The 22,155-nt window shown below is 29.5% G+C and overlaps 2 protein-coding genes across 2 annotated transcripts; both read left to right on the top strand.

Moving 5' to 3' along the window:
* Positions 1–891: 891 nt before the first annotated feature.
* Positions 892–6,072, top strand: LOC132306750 (UDP-glycosyltransferase 87A1-like). Its single transcript, XM_059804299.1, has 2 exons — positions 892–1,834; positions 5,043–6,072. The coding sequence occupies exons 1-2, from the start codon at positions 1,276–1,278 to the stop codon at positions 5,942–5,944; spliced, it is 1,461 nt and encodes a 486-aa protein (XP_059660282.1). The 5' UTR covers positions 892–1,275; the 3' UTR covers positions 5,945–6,072.
* A 14,545-nt stretch (positions 6,073–20,617) lies between these two features.
* Positions 20,618–21,913, top strand: LOC132306751 (UDP-glycosyltransferase 87A1-like). The gene has a single exon (XM_059804301.1). The coding sequence runs from the start codon at positions 20,821–20,823 to the stop codon at positions 21,307–21,309; it is 489 nt and encodes a 162-aa protein (XP_059660284.1). The 5' UTR covers positions 20,618–20,820; the 3' UTR covers positions 21,310–21,913.
* The last annotated feature ends 242 nt before the right edge of the window (positions 21,914–22,155 follow it).

Consider the following 22,155-nt stretch of genomic DNA (forward strand, 5'->3'; position numbering starts at 1 on the left):
TCACGGCTGCGTAAACCTAACGCCAATCTCTCAGAATCAATCAAGAATCCAGAATTTCTTCCAAAGCCAACCGCAATCTCCTAGATCCGGACTAAACTGCCACAAATTAAGCTTCGTCATCATCAATCAGTCGGAATCAACATGACGTTGATCAAACAGGAATCAATCTTCCACGTTTCCCACAGACGGCGCCAATTGAAGATGCAAGAAGTTCCTTCGATTTTTCTCTCTCTAAAATTCTCACACTTCAACAGAATGAAAAAGTCCAAAAAACCTCCCTCTCTCTCTACTCGTATGGTCTATTTATAGACCATCACCAAAATTCTCACCAACTTACTGTATATGGCTCTTTTTCTTGGGCCTGACTTCATTATGTGAGCCTCAGATGTTGGGCCTAACTCTCAGTGTTGTGTTATGGGCTGAGCTCAACTGTTTGGTCCGATCCTTTTTTCGTAGGTGTTGGGCTCATTGCGGTACCCTTTTTGCTCGGGCTCGGACCTACCATTCAATCTGATGCCTCACTCGCGGGTCAGGTCTGGTCCAATCCGTAATTGGCATTGTCAGTTACAAAAGCCAAAAACACGATTTATAATAAAATTAAACTAGCGCGAAGAAGCAGAACCTGAAGCACATCAGAAAATTTTTGACTAACCTAAATAGTGTAATTGTCAGAATATCATGCATATTATACCACCTAACCTAAAGTAAGGGTAAATATGATATTAACAAAATCACATTAGCTTCTCATTCTCTTTCCTTTTTTCTTTCATCGCCTTTCATTTTTGAAAGGATAATAAAAGGTTGTGATTTATGTTTTAGTTTTTCCATTCGAATACCTCCGTTCCCTTTCCTTTCCATCCGTTCCCTCTCTTTTACATCCAATATTTTTTACTAAATACAACTTTTTATTTTCTTCAAATCATTTCATTTTTTTTTTCATTGTACCAAACTGGCCTAAGCGACAAATAACGTACCTATCACAACACATAAAGTATTTATTCTCGGTCAATCACAAAATCATTTTCAACAACTTACATTTGTACTCACATAATTGTAATGATACAAATCGACAATATGAAGAGAAGTACACAAATCTATATAATATATTGAACTCGTAAAAAAGCCATATTAGGTGACGCAGCCCACCATAATCAATAAAGTTTATTTGAGAGCAGGAAGTTCTTTATATGCACACCCTTTTGCAGGAAAGATTATACACACACACACACATACACACACAATTGCTGACTCTGCTCCTCCTCCCTCTCTCTCTAGATGTCCTCCTCCTCCTCCTCCGTTACAGCAGAAGATCAAATTCACACACACACACACACTAGTATGGGTTCGGCCGAAATAGAACCAATGGGTAGATGCCACGTGGTGGCCTTGCCTTATCCAGGAAGAGGACACATCAACCCTTTGATCAACCTCTGCAAACTACTAGTTTCTCGGAGCAGCGACGATCTTCTGATCACCTTCGTCGTCACGGAGGAGTGGCTTAGCTTCATCGGCTCCGAGCCCAAGCCGGCTAACATTCGGTTCCGCACAATCCCCAACGTCCTGCCTTCCGAGCTGGTCCGCAGCGCCGACATGCCCAGCTTCATCGATGCCGTTTTGACGAAGATGGAGGAGCCGTTCGAGCAGCTCCTGGACCGGCTGGAGCAGCCGCCATCGCTCATCATGGCTGATGTTTTTGTTCCGTGTGCGGTTAACGTCGGGAAGCGGAGGAATATTCCTGTGGCTGCGATTTGTCCCACGTCGGTATCGGTGTTTTCAGTCTTTTACCATTTTGACCTTTTGGTGCACAACCAGCATTATCCTTTCGATGTGTCAGGTACACAAACTTCTTAGAAATATAGGGAATTATTACATGTAAATAGTTTTAAAAATTCATATTTACCACGAGTCAATTTCGAAAAATTGAAGTTACATAAAATTTTCAATTCAAGACATGATATGCTAACTTCATTCTCTTTTAGGTGCTGTCCGTTTCGGCCTAAGATATTATTTTTAAAAAAGATTTTTTTTTTTAGTAAAATATTCTTTTATTTTTACTTTGTCAATGTTTGTAAAGGTATACGTCGAGATTGAGGTCGAATTTATTAAGTATGTCATATAAAATAACTTATTGAAAATTGATGAATAAGTTATTTTTGTTAAATTTTAATATATATATATTTTTTCGTAAATATTTTATGACAATCAAATACCAAAAAATAAAAAATTACTATAATCAAACACCAAAAAATAAAAAAAAATATTTTCTGAAAAATATTTTACATCCAAACAAACGAAGCATTAATACTAATATTAATTTCTAATTTTTGTGTGGAACAAGTTTTCGTAGAAGTATTGAACAAATTGTCATTTTGAAAAGTTATGATGACTGTTGTTCTATGTTATGTGACCAAAATGTTGATGTTCATATAAAAAAATACTACTCATTTGTCCAAAGGATAAGTACCACGTTTTTGTCATTAGATATCACTTTTATGCATATACATATTACTTTTTATGCACATAGTTACCACTTTTTTTGCAAGTATGTACTATTTTTTTTTGTGTTCAGCAAATATGTACTATTTTTTTGTGCAACACAAAAAGTGATATATTCGTGTAAAAAAAATAATACCTATGAGCTTAAAAGTGGTACCTTTTGGCAAATAAATTGTATTTTTCTATGTCCACGTCAGCATTTTGGTCAATTTCATTTTTTTTTTTTTTTGAAATTATGAGACTTTGACTTCATTAAATGATAAATATGAGTCATTAACACCATTTATATGTAAAAATCCAAAAATATATTACACTTTCTTGATATTCTTATTTTATTTTATTATTATTTTTTTCTTTGTGTCAAGAAAAGGTTTTTAAGGTTCACTTGGGCTCCGTTTGGTCTGATGGGAAATAAGCAAGAAAAGAAAAGAAAAGAAATAGAAAATGAAAGAAAAATGAAGGTTCCATTTGGTTATACGGAAATAGTAAGAAAAGAAAGGAAAGGGAAAATGAAAAGAAAAATGATTTTCTACTATGTATCTGGTTAAGCTGAAATTTATTCAAGAAAATTGTAGGAAAATATAATGTTATAGTTTAGATACCTAAATTGTCTTTATTCTATAAAAATGATAAAATAATAAAAAAATTAATTAGTAGTATGTATATAAAAAATGATAGAGTTTTTAATTAATTTAGACCTTGTAAACTACTATTTATTTCATACATATATGATGGAATGCAACTAAAAATGAAAGTCAAGTTAATTAAAACCCTATCAATGATAAAACTGTTGTTTGACGGTAATTCTTTGAAATCAATAAAAAAAATACAATAAAGTTGTTGTGTAAAATAATGCAATAAAGTTGTTTGGTAAAATAGGAACACAAAATAATAAGATGTTGTTTTCACGTGAAAATACAATTTTCTTCTATTTTATGTATGAAACGTTTTGAGGAAAATAGAGAGTTACGAGAATTTTAATTTTCCAGAACTTTTCCTTTTCTATCTGGCCAAACTTCTAAAAAGTTTCAAAATTTTTTATTTCATTTATTTTCTAGTTGATTCTATCTAGCCAAACGAAACTGAAGTGAATGAAAAGAAAATAAATTTTTTAGCATATATTTGGTTAGCATAAAGATTTATTCAAGAAAATTGTAAAAAATTAGTTAGTTAGTTTGGATAGTATGAAAAAGAATGTAATTATACATATCAAAACTACTCTTATGATTTCAAATGCTAAAAAAATAAATTAATTTGTGTTTGATGATATCTATTTTTATTAATGAAATATTACAATGATGGATTATTTAATTTAATAACATAATTGTTTAATATTTATTTCTACTATTTAAATTTAAAATAAGGCTTCATAATAATTTTTTTTAGGTAAAACTAATTTATTAGTTTAAGAAAAATGAAACTTAAATTTTTTTTTTTTTGATTATATGTGTTTTTTTTTTTTGTTGGTAAAACTATATATTGTTGTTGGCAAATATATTATTATCAAGTATTAGATAATACAAATATGAAAAAAAACAAAGGGTTAGATGAGCCTCCCATCTATATCGTAGTTTGTAGTTTATGGCTCACACAGACAAACAAACCTAGTAAAAAATAAAGAAAGAAATCATGAAACAAGTTTCGTCTTTTTTTACAAGTTGTTTGGCATGATTAAATTTTTCGATAAAATAGAAATATCGAATACAAAAGGAACTCATTTAATGCTTTGCCTGTTTTGTACACGAAAAGTTTTTAGGACAAATAAACAAGTGCTAGAAATTTTCTTATAGGTTTATCTTTCTTTCGATCCAAACTCTAAAAAAAATTTAAATGTTTTCTCTTTTATTTCTTTTCTAGTTGATTCCATCTAACCAAACAAAGCCTTGTTGTTAATGTTATGATGAAAATTGGTTTTATTACTAAAGTTGTCAAAAATTGTTGCCAGTAAAAAAATATGTTGGCATACTTTTCATAATTAAAGTATTTTTTAATTTGTTTGGCAATAATACTTTTTTAAGCACTTTTATTTCTAATTTTATAATAAAGTATTTTTTGAAAGTTCAAACAAATGCACACAGTGTCTGTACCATATGCTTTGATATCCATCAATTGCAATAATGCCTTTTGATGGGATTGTTATTATATAAGAATTACAGAAGATACAAGACATCTATTTTGAAAACAATTTTAAAAGCTACAAATTTTAACTTTATCCAAGCTAAAATTTCCATCATTTTTAGAAGAGGTATTTTTTATTTTTTATTTTTATTCGGTTTCCAACAATTTTAAAAACAAAATTTCAAAACAAAAGCATTTTTAAGTGGTTCATCACTTTCCAAACGGGCTTAATGTTTTTCATATCCTTAAAAGAAATGAAGTAATTTTTTTTCCCTAAAACATGCTCACATTTTTTATTTCTTGAATGCCAAAACCATTATTATCGATGTGTCCAAATACCAAATGATTTATTTTGTACAATTTTTTTTAATGTAAATTTACGTTGTGATGTAAAACATTTTATTTGTGTATGTGTTTTCTTGTGACAGAAAGAGGAGATGAGCGGGTGGGTTACATCCCCGGAATATCATCAATCCGTCTGGTAGATCTTCCTACAATCTTCTACGAAAGTGAACAACTTTTGTACAACGCTGTCGAAATGATTTCTCATGTGGACAAAGCACAATTTTTGTTGTTCACCTCCATATTTGAGCTCGAAGCTCATGTCTTCAATGCTTTAAAAGCAAAAATGCCAATACCCATGTACTCTTTTGGCCCCTTAATACCTCATTTCACACTTGGTGACGGTGCCTCTGACCAAATGGCTAGCCACAATGACACCAATTACCACAAATGGTTAGATTCTCAGCCTCAAGGCTCTGTTTTGTACATTTCAATGGGGAGTTTCCTCTCTGTTTCAAGTGCCCAAATGGATGAAATTGCAGCCGGGTTGCGCGCTAGTGGTTTACGGTTCTTGTGGGTGGCCTGTGGGGAAGCTTCAAGGCTAACGGAGGCTTGTGGAGACGCAGGAATGGTGGTGCCTTGGTGTGACCAATTGAAGGTCTTGTGCCATTCTTCAGTGGGGGGATTTTGGAGTCATTGTGGATGGAATTCAACTATGGAAAGTGTTTTCGCTGGCGTACCAATGCTTACCTTTCCTTTACTTATGGATCAAGTCCCAATTAGTAAGACTATAGTCGAAGATTGGAGGATTGGGTGGAGGGTCATGAAGAGGGAAGGGAGAATGGAAAATTTGGTGGGGAGAGAGGAAATTGCTGACCTTGTGAGGAGGTTCATGGATTTGGAAAGCGCAGAGAGACAAGAAATGACTAGAAGGGCAAGAGAACTTCAGAAGATTTCTCGACAAGCAATGGTTAAAGGAGGATCTTCTGAAGTCAACCTTAGTGCTTTCGTTAGGGTCATTTCACAATTGACAAGAACATTAAGTTGATTTACTTGTTACTTTAGATTTTATGAACATTATGGACACTACTGTATTAATGCATGGTATATGTTCTTTCTGCATTCTTTTTACGTCTCTACACACACATATACATATTCATGGGCACTAATAAAGTCATTTTGTGGGATTTTAATGATATATATATATATACACAGTTAGGATATACAATACCATGTCATTTTGTGTACCTTATTTCATGCTTTTGAAATTATTATCTTTTTTAAAAAATTAATATTTTCTTAGACAAATATTCATGTAACACTTACCAATATCAAATTGTATCCTTGTCTAATTCTGTCAAAAGAAATATGCAATAAAATTTCATGCAGGAGTGATAAATTTAGATTTGGAAAAAGCTCATTAAAATGACCACCAAAGACTTAATCATATCCTTTTCTTTTCAAGTAGAAGGTTGAGATTCAAATTCCTTATCCGATTAAAAAATCTGTTAAATGCATGCATGATTTACTTAAAATAAAATATTGAAATGTGTGGTACCCCATTATAGAAATATAATATTTAGGATTAATTACAGTGACACTCTACGAGGTTTGTCAATATCGTACATAGATAGAGAATTTGATTTTAGTCTTTAATAAAAAAATCTCCCAAATGTTTGTCCTCTTTTACACAACCACCGTCGCATATACATGGTAACAAAGCTCTGACACTATGTAAAATGACTTGAATATCCTTTGACTTTGTTAAATCACAAAGAATTACGTAAAAAGACTAAAATACCCTATAGATTCTTTGTAGGTTTACAGTCACACCCTTTCACTTCAATACCTTATATTTTATATACTTTTAATTAAATATTTAATTATTAAATGAATATTTAATATGCATATTAAATGCAAATTTAATTTATACATTACACCTTCACTCTAATACAAGAAATTATTTATTTACATAAATAATATTGTTAACACAAAATAAAAAATGTAATTAAATAGTAGTTATATTTTAAATATTAAATACATTATTTATTAAAGAATAACCAAAAATTGAATACGTATTTAACAGTAATATATTAATAAGAATTTAGGTAAAAGTGTATAACAATAATATATTAAAAATTAGGTAAAAGTGTTTAACATCGTTAAGAGACTAGACGAGATTGAGTTAAAAGGGTCCACTGCTTTAGCAATTCTAATGGACTGCTATTTAGGCTGCTATTTTTAAAATATAGTATGTGGATTTAAAATGGACTCTTTAATGACATGTCAAATGGGCTGTCAAAATATAACTTTTCCAAATGTTGTGCTAAATATAACACAACATATAACTATTACCAAATCTGCTATTGCTCTCTTCCTTCTCTCTTCTTTCTCGCATGGACTGCTAATTTGGTATTGTGCTTGTGTATATATATATATATATATATATATATTTGTCAGTTGTGCTTGTATATATATGTGTGTGTGTGTGTGTGTGTCAGTGTTGTGTGCATATATATGTATATGTCTGTTGTGTGTGTATATATATATATATATGTCTGTTGTGCTATGTATATATATATATGTGTGTGTCAGTGTTTTTATTTATTTATTTTTAATAAGGTAAATAAGCTAAATAAAATACAAACATTCACAAAAAAAAAAAAAAAATTGTAGTCGGGAATAGTAGTTGAAAAATAATAGTTGTTGTGTAAAAAAAAAACATTTTAGATGTGATGCACCATTGGAGCAGAATTGCTAAAATATAGCATTTTGACACTGTACCTCTTCTCAAAATATAGATTTGGCATGCAAAAATGACATTTTGCATTAAGATGGCCTTATGACCCCCACTATTAAAAGGAGTTAATTGGGTCTGTGAGGACCCAAAAAGCCCCTGATGGGCCTGGAAGAGAACTACTACAAATCACTTTATGATCGGGGTCCACCTTACAAATAGGGCATTCTGTCACCAGGTGATTCGCAATTTGACCAAAAATTTTAAGTTATTAGGTGGTGTTAACACTCAATTTTATGTTTAAAACTCTTTTCATTCAGATCCGATGTACGAGAAGAATTCATAATATTCTTTCACACTTAAACTTGTAACGAATTCGTTGTGGTTGCCCACCATATCTACCCCCATCTACTCTAACAACTCTTAATATCCCAGTGTCATCTCTCAAATCTTATTTATTTTACTTGCACTTTATTTTTATTTTGTAAATTTAATTTTAGTTTTATTTATGTAAAATTAAAATAAATAAAAATTAATTAAAAGAGTAAGTAAAACCTATATACCACACATCTAGATTATTTTTAACACAAATTTCTATATCCTTATTCCGCTGCACGCTCACAAGAATAAAAGTTAAAAATGTAACGTTGCACCATTAACCAAGAATGATAATTTTAAAACCGAAAATTAAACCTACAATCCCTCAACGGTACGGTGGCATAGGTCCTACCACTATTATGGTGGGATAGGAGCCTAGGATCCACACACTCTCATGGCTGGTCTTGGATTTTCGTACACAATTAATATCTTTATAAATAAATTATGAAAATTGACTTTTAAACTGATTTCTCCCGTCGATTTCTGTGATCTAATATTTTTCACTATAAGTGACAAATAACGTAGCATCATTACTCATAAAGTATTATTCTCAGTCAATTACAAAATCATTTTCAACAACTTACATTTGTACTTACGTAATTGTAATGATACAAAATCGACAATATCAAGAGGAGCACTCAAATCTATATAATATATTGAATTGGTAAAAAAGCCATGTTAGGTGACGCAGCTCACTATAATAAATAAAGTTTCTCTGAGGGCAGGAAGTTCTTTAATTATATACACACCCCTTTGCCCGGAAAGATCACACACACACACACATATATATATATATATATATATACATACATACAATTGCAGACTCTCCTCCTCCTCCCTCTCTCTCTAGATCTCCTACGTTACAGTAGAAGATCAGATTCACACACACACATTATTATGGGTTCGGCCGAAATGGAACCAATGGGTAGATGCCACGTGGTGGCCTTGCCTTAATAGGTTATGCTAACTTCATTCTTGTTTAGGCTTCATTTATTTTGACGTAAAATATTATTTTTAAAAAATATTTTTCTCTTTTAAGTAAAATATTTTTTATTTTTACTTTATCGATATTTAGGAAAGGTCTACGTCGAGGTTGATGTCGAGTTTATCGAGTGGGGTATGTAAAATAACTTATCGAAAATTGATGAATAAATTATTTTTGTCAAATTTTAATATATTTTTTCTTCGTAAATATTTTACGACAATCAAACACCAAAAAATAAAAAAATACGACAATCAAACACCAAAAAATAATAAAAAAATATTTTCTAAAAAATATTTTACGTCCAAACAAACAGAGCATTAATACTAATACTAATTTCTAATTTTAGTGTGGGACAAATTTTCATAGAAGTATTAAACAAGTTGTCATTTTGAAAAGTCACGATGACTATTGTTCTATGTTATGTAGCCAAAATGTTGACGTTGATATGGAAAAATACTGCTCATTTGTCAAAAGATAGGGACCACTTTTTTATCATTAGATATCACTTTTATGCACATACATACTACTTTTTGTGCACATAGTTACCACTTTTTCAGCAAGTATGTATTATTTTTTTGTGCAGCACAAAAAATGATATCTTCGTGTAAAAAAAGTAGTACCTATGAGCTTAAAAGTGGTACATTTTGGCTAATAAACTGTATTTTTTCATGTCCACGTCAACATTTTGGTTAATTTCATTTTTTTTTTCGAAATTATGAGACTTTGACTTCATTAAATGATAAATATAGGTTATTAACACCATTTAGATGTAAAATCCCAAAATATATTACACTTTCTTGGTACTCTTATTTTATTTTATATTATTTTTTTCTTTGTGTCAAGAAAAGGTTTTTAAGGTTCACTTGGTCTCCGTTTGGTCTGATGGGAAATAAGCAAGAAAAGAAATAGAAAATGAAAAAAAAATGAAGGCTCCATTTGGTTATATGGAAATAGTAAGAAAAGAAAGGAAAGGGAAAATGAAAAGAAAAGTGAAGTGAATGAAAAGCAAAGTGATTTTCTAGTATGTATTTGGTTAAGCTGAAATTTATTCAAGAAAATTGTTGGAAAATATCATGTTATAGTTTAGATACCTAAATTGTCCTTATTCTATAAAAATGATAAAATAATAAAAAAATTAATTAGTAGTATGTATTTAAAAAATGATAGAGTTTTCAATTAAATTAGACCTTGTAAACTACTATTTATTTCATTCATATATGATGGAATGCAACTAAAAATGAAAGTCAAGTTAATTAAAACCTTATCAAAGATAAAGTTGTTGTTGAACTGTAATTCTTTGAAACCCAGTAAAAAAATACAAAAAGGTTGTTGTGTAAAATAATACAATGAAGTTCTTGGGTAAAATAGGAACACAAAATAATAAGATGTTGTTTTCATTTGAAAATAAAATTTTCTTATATTTTATGCATGAAACATTTTGAGGAAAATAGAGAGTTACGAGAATTTTAATTTTCCAGAACATTTCCTTTTCTATCTAGCCAAACTCCTAAAAAGTTTCAAAAATTTTCATTTCCTTTCTTTTCTAATTGATTCTATCTAACCAAACGAAATTGAAGTGAATGAAAAGAAAATAAATTTTTTAGCATATATTTGGTTAGCATGAGAATTTATTCAAGAAAATTGTAGGAAAATATTAGGTAGTTAGTTAGGATAGCATGAAAATGAAAAGAATGTAATTATACATATCAAAACTACTCTTATGATTTCAAATGCTAAAAAAATAAATTAATTTGTGTTTGATGATATCTATTTTTATTAATGAAATAGTATAATGATGGATTATTAAATTTAATAACATAATTTTTTAATATTTATTTCTACTACTTAAATTTAAAATAAGGCTTCCTAACAATTTTTTTTAGGTAAAACTAATTTATTAGTTAAGAAAAATAAACTTAAAAAAAAAATTGATTATATGTGTTTTTTTTGTTGGTAAAACTATATATTGTTGTTGGCAAATATATTATTATCTAGTATTAGATAATACAAATATGAAAAAAAAAAAAAAAATAGATGAGCCTCCAATCTATATCGTAGTTTGTAGTTTATGGCTCACGCAGACAAACAAACCTAGTAAAAAATAAAAAAAGAAATCAGGAAACAAATTGCGTCTTTTTTTACAAGTTGTTTGGCACCATTAAATTTTTGGATAAAATAGAAATATCGAATACAAAAGGAACTCATTTAAAGTTTTGCCCGTTTTGTACATGAAAAGTTTTTAGGGAAAATAAACAAGTGCTAGAAATTTTCTTGTAGGGTTATCTTTCTTTCGATCCAAATTCTAAAAAAAATTTAAATGTTTTCTCTTTCCTTTCTTTTCTGGTTGATTCCATCTATCCAAACAAAGTCTTGTTGTGAATGTTATGATGAAAATCGGTTTTATTACTAAAGTTGTCAAAAATTGCTTTCAGTAAAAAAAATATGTTGGCATACTTTTCATAATTAAAGTACTTTTTAATTTGTTTGGCAATAATACTTTTTTAAGCACTTTTATTTCTAATTTTATAATAATGTATTTTTTGAAAGTTCAAACAAATGCACACACACACTGTCTGTACCATATGCTTTGATATCCATTAATTGCAATAATGCCTTTAGATGGGATTGTTATTACATAAGAATTACAAAAGATACAAGACATCTATTTTGAAAACAATTTTAAAACTACATATTTTAACTCTATCCAGCTAAAATTCCCATCATTTTTAGAAGAGTTTTTATTTTATTTTATTTTATTTTTTCAGTTTCCAACATTTTTTAAAAAAAAATTTCAAAACAAAAGCATTTTTAAGTGGTTCATCACTTTTCAAATGGGCTTAATGTTTTGCATATCCTTAAAAAGAAATGAAGTAAATTTTTTTCCCTAAAATATGCTCACATTTTTGATTTCTTGAATGCCAAAACCATTATTATCAATGTGTCCAAATACCAAATGATTTATTTTATGCAATTATTTATTTATTTATTTATTTTTATGTAAATTTACGTTACGATGTAAAATATTTTATTCAAAATGAGCAAAAAAAGATTAATAAAAATTTGTTGTGTATGTGTTTTCTTGAGACAGAAAGAGGAGATGAGTGGGTGAGTTACATCCCCGGAATATCATCAATCCGTCTGGTAGACCTTCTTCCAATCTTCTACGAAAGTGAACAACTCTTGCACAACGCTGTCGAAATGATTTCTCATGTGGACAAAGCACAATTTTTGTTGTTTACCTTCATCTTTGAGCTCGAAGCTCAAGTCTTCAATTGCTTTAAAACCAAAAATGTCAATGCCCATGTACTATTTTGGCCCTTTGATACCTCATTCCACACTTGGTGATGGTGCCTCTGATCATATGACTAGCCATAATGACACCAACTACCACAAATGGTTAGATTCCCAGCCTCAAGACTCTGTTTTGTACATTTCATTGGGGAGTTTCCTCTTTATTTCAAGTGCCCAAATGATGAAATTGCAGTCGGGTTGCGCGCTAGTGGTTTACGATTCGTGTGGGTGGCCCGTGGGGAAGCTTCAAGGCTAACAGAGGCTTGTGGAGACGCCGAAATGGTGGTGCCTTGGTGTGACCAATTGAAGGTTTTGTGCCATTCTTCGGTATGGGGGATTTTGGAGATGCAGCTAAAATTTACACTCTTCTGCTTCAGCGCCTCCCTACCAAAAAAAAGAGAAAAAAAAAAAAAAAAAAAAAGAAAAGAAAAAAAGGAAAACAAAATATCCTCTTCTGCTTCAGTGCCTCCCTTCCTCGTCACCGTCCCGTACGCCATCTCCTTCTTTCGTCATAGTGTACCTCAAGTTGTTCAAGCATCACCTAAAAAATAAAATAGAAAGAAAAAAAAAAAAGGAAAAAAAAATATTCTCAACACTTCTAATATTTTTCTCAACTTATTTAATTTTGTTTTCAGCACTTTTTAATCTTTTTATCAACACCTTTTAATTTTATTCTCAACACTTTTAATCTTGTTCTCGATACTTTTTAATTTTTTTCTCGACACCTTAAATCTTGTCCTCAACAAATTTTAATCTTTTTCTCAACACATTTAATATTATTATCAATAAATTTAATATTGTTTTTAACACTTTTTAATCTTGTTTTCAAAAGTGTTGATATAAGGATTAAAATGTATTGAAGTAATGATTAAAAGGTGTTGAGTTAGAGATTAAAGGTGCTGAAAATATGATTAAATGGTATTGAGAACAAGATTAAAAAGTGTTAAAAATAAGATTAAAGGGGTTGATAACAAGATTAAAAGGTGTTGAAAACAAGATTAAATGTGTTGATAACAATATTAAATGTGTTGAGAAAAAAGATTAAAGATTGTTGAGGACAAGATTTAATGTGTTGAGAAAAATATTAAAAAGTGTCGAAAATAAGATTAAAAGTGTTGAGAACAATATTAAAAGGTGTTGATAAAAAGATTAAAATGTGTTGATAAAAAGAAAAAAAAAAAAAAAAAAGTGCTAAAAAAACAATATTAAAGAGGTTGAGAATAAGACTAAAGAGGTTGAGAATAAGACTAAAGAAAAAAAGTTTTGATAACAAGATTGAAGGTGTCGAGAAAAAAGATTAAAAAGTGTTGAGAACAAAATTTAAGGTGTTGAGAAAAAGATTATTATTAAAGGTGTTGATAAAAAGATTAAAAAGTGGTGAGAATAAGATTAAAGTGTTGAGAAAAAGATTAAAAAGTTTTGAAAACAAGATTTAAGGTGTTGAAAAAAAAGATTATTATTATTTTATGTTGTAATCAAGATAATATTGGGTTTGTTAATAAAAAAGAAGAAGGAAATCGCTATTAGAACCACCCTTTGTGTACCTGAAGAGTTGTACATTTTTCAATAATTGCCTTGTATTATGAAGCTTTGCATCATATATAATCTTCAATCAGCCTTCCCATAAAAAGTGTTGAGAATAAAATTAAATGTATTGAGGTAAAGATTAAAAATGTTGAGATAAAGATTAAAAGATATTGAGGTAATGATTAAAATGTGTTGAGTTACAGATTAAAGGTGTTGAAAATAAGATTAAATGGTATTGAAAATAAGATTAAATGTGTTGAGAAAAAAAGATTAAATTTTTTTGAAAGGTACTAAGGTAAAAATTAAAAGGTATTAAGGTAAAGATTAAAAATGTTAAGATAAAAATTAAAAGGTATTGAGGTAATGATTAAAATGTGTTGAGCTATAGATTAAATGTGTTGAGAACCAAATTAAATGGTGTTGAGAATAAGATTAAAAAGTGTTGAAAACAAAATTAAAGGTGTTGATAACAAGATTAAAAGGTATTGAGAACAAGATTAAATGTATTGATAGCAACATTAAATGTGTTAAGAAAAAGATTAAAAATTGTTGAGGACAAGATTTAAGGTGTTGAGAAAAATATTAAAAAGTGTTGAGAATAAGATTAAAAGTGTTGAGAACAAGATTAAAAGTGTTGAGAACAAAATAAAATAAGTTGAAAATAAGATTAAAGGTATTAAGAAAAGAAAAAGAAAAAAATAAATAAAATAAAATAAAAGCTTTTGATAACAAGATTGAAGGTGTTGAGAAAAATAATTAAAAAGTGTTGAGAACAAGATTAAATGTGTTAAGTAAAAAGATTAAAAAGTTATCTTTAAAGGTGAATAAGATTAAAAGGAGTTGAAAAAAAAGATTAAAAAAAAAAAAAGTGTTGAATGGGTTGAGAAAAAAAATTAAAGGTGTTGACAGCAAGATTGAATGATGTTGAGAATAAGATTAAATGGTGTTGAGAACTAGATTAAATGTATTGAGGAAAAGATTAAAAGTGTTGAAATAAAGATTAAAAGGTATTGAGGTAATGATTAAAATATGTTCAATTACAAATTAAATGTGTTGAAAATAAGATTAAATGATGTTGAAAAGAAGATTAAAGGTGTTGAGAAAAAAAATTAAAAAATATTGAGAACAAGATTAAAGATGTTGAGAAAAAAGATTAAAAAGTGTTGAGAACAAGATTAAAGGTGTTGAGAATAAGATAAAAAAAGTGTTGAGAACAAGATTAAAGAGATTCAGATTCAGATTAACAGTGTTGAGAAAAAATGAAAAATGGTGTTGATAACAAGATTGAAGGTGTTGAGAAAAAAAATTAAAAAGTATTTAGAACAAAATTAAAGGTGTTAAGAAAAAAGATTAAAAAGTGTTGAAATGTATTAAGGTAAAAATTAAAAGGTATTGAGGCAAATATTAAAAGTGTTGAGATAAAGATTTAAAGGTATTGAGGTAATGATTAAAAGGTATTGAACTAGAGATTAAAGGTGGTGAAAACTAGATTAAATGGTGTTGAGAATAAGATTAAAGAGGTTTAGAATAAGATTAAAAGTGTTGAGAAAAAAATGTTGAAAGGTAGTGAGGTAAAAATTAAAGATATTGAATAAAGATTAAAAGTGTTGAGATAAAGATTAAAAATTATTGAGGTAATGATTAAAAGGTGTTAAGTCAGAAATTAAATGTGTTGAAAATAAAATTAAATGGTGTTGAGAACATGATTAAAAAGTGTTGAAAACAAGATTAAAGGTATTGATAACAAGATTAAAAATTGTTGAGGACAAGAGAAAAAGATTAAAAAGTATTGAGAACAAAAATAAAAGTGTTGAGAATAAGATTAAAAGGTGTTGATAAAAATGTGAAAAAGTGTTGAGAACAAAATTAAATAAGTTGAGAAAATTTTTAAAGGTGTTGAGAAACAGAAAAAAAAAAAAAAAAAAAAAAGGTGTTGAGAATATTTTATTTTATTTATTTTATATTTATTTTCTTTCTATTTAATTTTTTAAGTGATGCCTGAACAACCCAGTACAACTATGCTATTTTGAGGTACATCGTAATGAGAGAGAGAGAGAGATGGCATACGGGACGGTGACGAGGGAGGGAGGCGCTGAAGCAGAAGAGGATATTTTTTTTTGGGTAAGAAGGTGCTGAAGCAGAAAATGTTATTTTATTTTCCTTTATTTATTTATTTATTTATTTATTTTTTTATTTTAACGTCGTTCCTTTTTCCGTCAGACTCTAAAGTTACCAATTTAAAAAAAATTTCGATTTTCAGTACAATATGGATACAGCACGACCCGTTTGCAGCAGAAGATCTTAGTCTATAGAGTGGACGATGGAAAAGGATAAGCACAGGCACTTAAAAGTATTGGCAGTCATTTGTGGGATTTTAATTATATATATATATATATAGTTAGGATATACAATACCATGTCATTTTGTGCACCTTATGTCATGCTATTGAAATTATTGTTATTTTTTTGTTTTAAAATGAATATTTTCTTAGACAAATATTCAAGTAACACTTATCAATATCAAATTGTATCCTTGTCTAAATCTGTCGAAAGAAATATGCAATAAATTTTCATGCTGGAGTGATAAATTTAGCTATGGAAAAAGCTCATTAAAATGAACACCAAAGACTTAATCATATCCTTTTCTTTCCAAGTAGAAGGTTGAGATTGGAGTTCCTTATTCTATTAAAAAATATATTAAATGCATGCAAGATTTACTTAAAATAAAATATATTGAAATGTTGGACTCCATTATAGAAATTTAATATTTAGGATTAATTACACTGACAAGGTTGGTTAATATTTTACATAAATAGAGAATTTGATTTTAGTTTTCATTTAAAAAACTCCCCAATTTTTGTCCTGTTTTACACAACCACCGTCACATGCACATAGTATCAGAGCTCCGACATTATGTAAAAAGACTTGGATTTCGTTGACTTTGTTAAATCACAAATTTTTTTTGTAAATAGACTAAAATACCCTATAGATTCTTTGTAGATTTACAATCACACCCTTTCACTTCAATACATTGTATTTTATATACCTTTAATTAAATATTCAAATTTAATTTATACATTACCCTTCCACTCTAATACAAGAAATTATTTATTTACATTAAGAGCACTAGAGAAACCGAACGTTTCTACCGAAATAAATATCGAATCTTATGTGGCTTTATCCACGTCAAATAATTTCATTACCTAACTCCTTATCATCCATCTCTTCTTTCCCAGTTTTTCCTTTTTCTCTCTCTTCCTCTTCGTTCTTTCTCCTCTTTGTGTCTGGGTCTTCACCAATTCTTCTTATACATCTCCTCTCTTGAGATACACATATCGGAAATATTCTAGAGACAAGATCCAAAATTCTTTATCCTCAGCTCATTTTTCAAGATTACTTACTTTTCTCGATTCATAAATCTTCCAAGAATAAATCTTTCCAATTCCAGATGAAAACTATGCAGATTTTTTTTTTTTTTTTTGGGTAAGTAAATATCCACACAAGAGTTGTTATTAATCCAGAGAAGAGAAACGGATGCATCTTCTCAAAGTTTCTATTTGATTTTTATGGATACAAAATCTGAAGGAGAGAAACAACAGTTGTAGTTTTTATTTCATTTATTTATTTATTTTTTGTTCTGTTTTAGTTTTGTGATTCTGTATTTGCAAAACATGAAGAATTTTAATTTTTTTTTTTATTTTATCTTCAATTTTAGGAAATCAAAAGAGAGACAAAATCAAAATCAAAGATAAGATCGAATACAAAAGAAAAATCGAGAATTAGAGGAAGAGAGGAGAGAGAAGGGAAAAGGTAAGAGTTATCTTTTTAGAAAATAATCTGACGTAGCTGAGCAACGTTAAATTTGACCTTCGGTTGTTTGGTTCGATTCTCTTATTATTTTCCTTACATTAATAATGTTGTTAACACTAAATAAAAAATGTAATTAAATAGTAGTTATATTTTAAATATTAAATACTTAATTTATTAAAGAATAACTAAAAATTGAGTATGTATTCAACAGTAATATAGACTGCTAGTCATGGTTGATATTGTGGCTGTATTGAAATTCGAAAGGGGTGAAATGATTGAAACAGGGTACGAGCTACCCTAGGTGAAAGTCCCAGAACCCACGTGGAAGACCTTTGTATGGGTAGGGAGGGCTGGTACCATACTTATTAGAAGGGGAAGTGATAGTATGGAACACTCTCGGTTGTGCATAAACTGTTCATAGAAATGATTTATTGAGTCGAGTGAAAATAGAGATAGGTTCATAGGGGAAGGAGTTGTGGTTTGGTGTTGTTCCTTATTCGGTTTTTGAAATGAGAAATGCAATGGTTTTGGTACTTTCAGTATATGAGTTTGAAATTATTTTGTTAAGTTATGTTTATTTGACAAAAAGTTAATTTTTGGCGTAGTTTGTTCATATGCATTTCAAAACCTCATCTATGCCATTGTTAGATTATTTCTACTGAGCTAAATAAGCTCACCCCTATATATTTTACACTCCAAGTTTGTTCCAGAGAGGTGGTTAAGGAAGAATGAGCAGTACTTGATACCTAGTGTTTTCTAGGTGTCTAATCTATGTGACAATAGTTTTATTTGGATCACTTGTATCTAATGGTATGTAATGGTATTAAAGATGTATCTAATGGTATGTAATGGTATGAAAACATTTGATTATGGTTTATTAATGAAATATCTTTTAAATTATGGGATTTTGAGTATAGTGTTTGGATATGTTGATTACGGAATTTTAAGATTTTATACAGATTTCTGTTTCTTCCAAAAGTTCAGTAGGCATATTACTAAAAGTTGCAATTAATGAATCTTATTAATTGAATTTTTTTCTTCATGAATTTAAAATGCAAACTCATTGAAGTTATAAGGTTTTTTTTTTTTTTTTTGTTAGAAAGTAAAATAACCATAGTTTTCCTTAAATTCTTAAGTCCCTCAAATCACACTTTGGGTTTTGGTCTCAAAATCCGGGGCATGACAATTTTGACACTGTTAAGAAAGATGAGGTTAGGATTTGTAATTGTTGGTGTTTGTTAGGACAAAAAAAAAAACATTTGTTGCTACTTTCATGGCCTTTGCATTGGTGATATGAAATTATGAAGGGTAAATTACATTTATTTCACTTATAATTTAGATTTATTACACTTACCTTCCTTATGTCTTGGATAATTGCATTTATGTCGCTTCTAGTTATGCATGTGTAACAAGTTGATCTTTGTCATCAGTTTCATTAACAGTTAGAGATGGTCAACGTTGATGTTACAAGTTTCTTAACTTCATATAACAAATATATCGTTTCAATTGCTATGAAAACACTTCTATGCAATTCTTATTGTGTAAAACAAAATTATACCCCCAACTTAAGAAAATTATATTGACGAATTGTTACTTGGGGGTATAATTATTTTTTTGCACGACAAGCATTGAACAAAAGTAGTTTGAAGAGCATATTTGTCATATGAAGCTTTAAACTTGTTACATCAATGTTGATCAGGACGATAATGAAATTGATACACATATGTAACGAGGAATGATCAAAACACAAGAATTAAGTGTAATACACCCTAACTACAAAGGATGTAAGTGTAATTTATCCAAATGTGAATATATTATTACATTTATGCAGTTCGAGGTAGATAGCATAGCACTTCAATAGTTCAATTATAATTCATGATACAAGTAGTTTCTTTAGAAATTATCTGATGTTGCACTTAAACGATACTTTAAATTTAAAATTAGAAAAAATTTAATTCAAAATTTTAATTAAAAATTTTGCAAATATAAATTTAAAGTGTCGATTTGATACTCCAATAATGGATTGTCGTTTTGTTCTGCTTTCAAATTGGTTGGCCAAATGTAACATCGCACTATTAATCAAGAGTAGTAATTTTAAAACCGACAATTAAACACACAATCCCTCAATGATATGGTGGCATACGTCCTACCACAATTATGGTGTGATAGGATCAACACTCTCATATATGGTCTTGGATTTTCATCCTCCAAATAATATTTTTATAAATAAATTATGAAAAATGATTCTTAAACTTATTTCTCAGGTCGATTTGTGTGATCTAATTTTTTTTTCTTTAGTGACAAATAAACGTACGTACCATTTACTGTTTTACACTCTTAAATTTATACTTTTTTGTATTTATACTCATAAAATTTTGAAATTGCTCGCACTGACATTATGAAAAAACCTCTCTATATAAATTTATCCTCTTCATATAAATTCCTAGATCCGTGTCCTACCACAATTATGGTGTGATAGGAGATCCAAACACATCTTGGATTTTCATCCTCCAAATAATATTTTTATAAATAAATTATGAAATGATTTTAAACTTATTTGTGTGATCTAATTTTTTTTTCTAAGTGACAAATAAACGTAGGTATCATTTACTCATAAAGTACATTCCCAGTCAATCACAAAATCATTTTCAACCATTTACATTTGTGCTTGCGATTGTAATGGTTGATGATAAGAGACAGAGAGACAAAGATAGAATTAGGGACGGAGAGAAATAGAGATCTGATATATTGATAGATATTGAATTGATGATGTATTAAATGAATGTACTTGATACAAAGGTGGAGATATATTTATAACCTACAAAGCAACAACAGCTATATACACTAATCACTGTTACAACGGTTATAATATAATAAGATTATTATATTAACAGTAATGATATAAAATCAGTATGGACAATACCAAGAGGAATACACAAATCTATATAATTATAATGAATTGGTAAAGAAAACCCATATTAGGTGGCGCAGCCACTATAGCCAATGAAGTTTCTTGAGACCAGGAAGTTGTTTATATACACTCCCCTTTGCAGAGAAAGATAATATACACACACACACACACACACACAAGTATACACAATTATAGACTCTCCTCTCCTCCTCCTCCTCCTCCTCCTCTCTCTCTAGATCTCCTCCTACTCCTCCGTTACAGCAGAACATCAGATTCACACGAACCAATGGGTGGATGCCACGTGGTGGTCTTGCCTTATCCAGGAAGAGGACACATCAACCCTTTGATGAACCTCTGCAAACTACTAGTTTCTTGGAGCAGCGACGATCTTCTGATCACCTTCGTCGTCACGGAGGAGTGGCTTGGCTTCATCGGCTTCGAGCCCAAGCCGGCTAACATTCGGTTCCGCACAATCCCCGACGTCTTGCCTTCCGAGCTGGTCCGAGGCGCCGACATGCCCAGCTTCATCGATGCCGTTTTGACCAAGATGGAGGAGCCGTTCGAGCAGCTCCTGGACCGGCTGGAGCAGCCGCCAACGATCATCATGGCTGATGTTTTTGTTCTGTGTGCGGTCAACGTCGGGAATCGGAGGAATATTCCGGTGGCTGCAGTTTGGCCCATGCCGGTTTCGGTGTTTTCAATCTTTTACCATTTTGACCTTTTGGTGCAAAACCAGCATTATCCTTTCGATGTGTCAGGTACGCAAACTTCTTAGAAATATATGGAATTATTACATAAATGAAGTTACATAAATTTTACAATTCCAGACATGATATGGTAACTTCATTCTCTTTTAATACTCATTTCTAATTTTTGTGTAAGTATTGAACAAGTTGGCATTTTGAAAAGTCATGATGCACTCTGCTAAAATGACTGTTGTTTTAGGGCGGCGGCTCAATACAATAAGAGACGGAAAAAAAGAAAAAAAAAGAAAAGAAAAAGAAAGTGGCCTTTTAATTAAATCTATTTATATATTTATTTCAACTAATTATTTGTTTAGTAATTTTTAAATCTATCATTAAAATTTTTCCAAACTCTAGTTCTATCGTTAATTAAAATAGTCATATTTAACAATATAAATAAAAATTATAAACAAAATATATAATTTTATAATAACAAAAATTAATAAAATTATAAACTAATTTAAGTTGTAGAATAATAAAAACTGATTTCGAATAATTTGGTCTAATGCTCTAATAAATTCTTTAATAGAATATAAGTATATTCAAAATCTTCTTCTACATTGAGATTATGAGATTGTAAATTGTAATTGTGGAGAAGATGAAAAAAAAAAAAAAAAAATTATAATGAGAGTGGAGGACAAATATGTGAGGAATAAAAAAAAAAAAAAAAAAAAAAAAGAGAAAATAAAAATTAATAGGATTCTTAGAAAAATATAGAAAGTTTCACTAATTTTTATTTAAATATATATTTAATATTTAATTTTAATGTTTATGTATATGTGCTGATGTAATGAGGATGAGAGAGAGAGAGAGAGGGAAAAAAAAAAAAAAAAACGAAAAGAAGATAATACAAGGATAGAAATATTTTGCGCACACTA

This window comes from Cornus florida, unplaced genomic scaffold (genome assembly GCF_030987335.1).
Source record: "Cornus florida cultivar Cherokee Brave unplaced genomic scaffold, ASM3098733v1 CherokeeBrave_3.0.0_Hap2_Chr05, whole genome shotgun sequence".
NCBI classification, from domain to species: Eukaryota; Viridiplantae; Streptophyta; class Magnoliopsida; order Cornales; family Cornaceae; genus Cornus; species Cornus florida.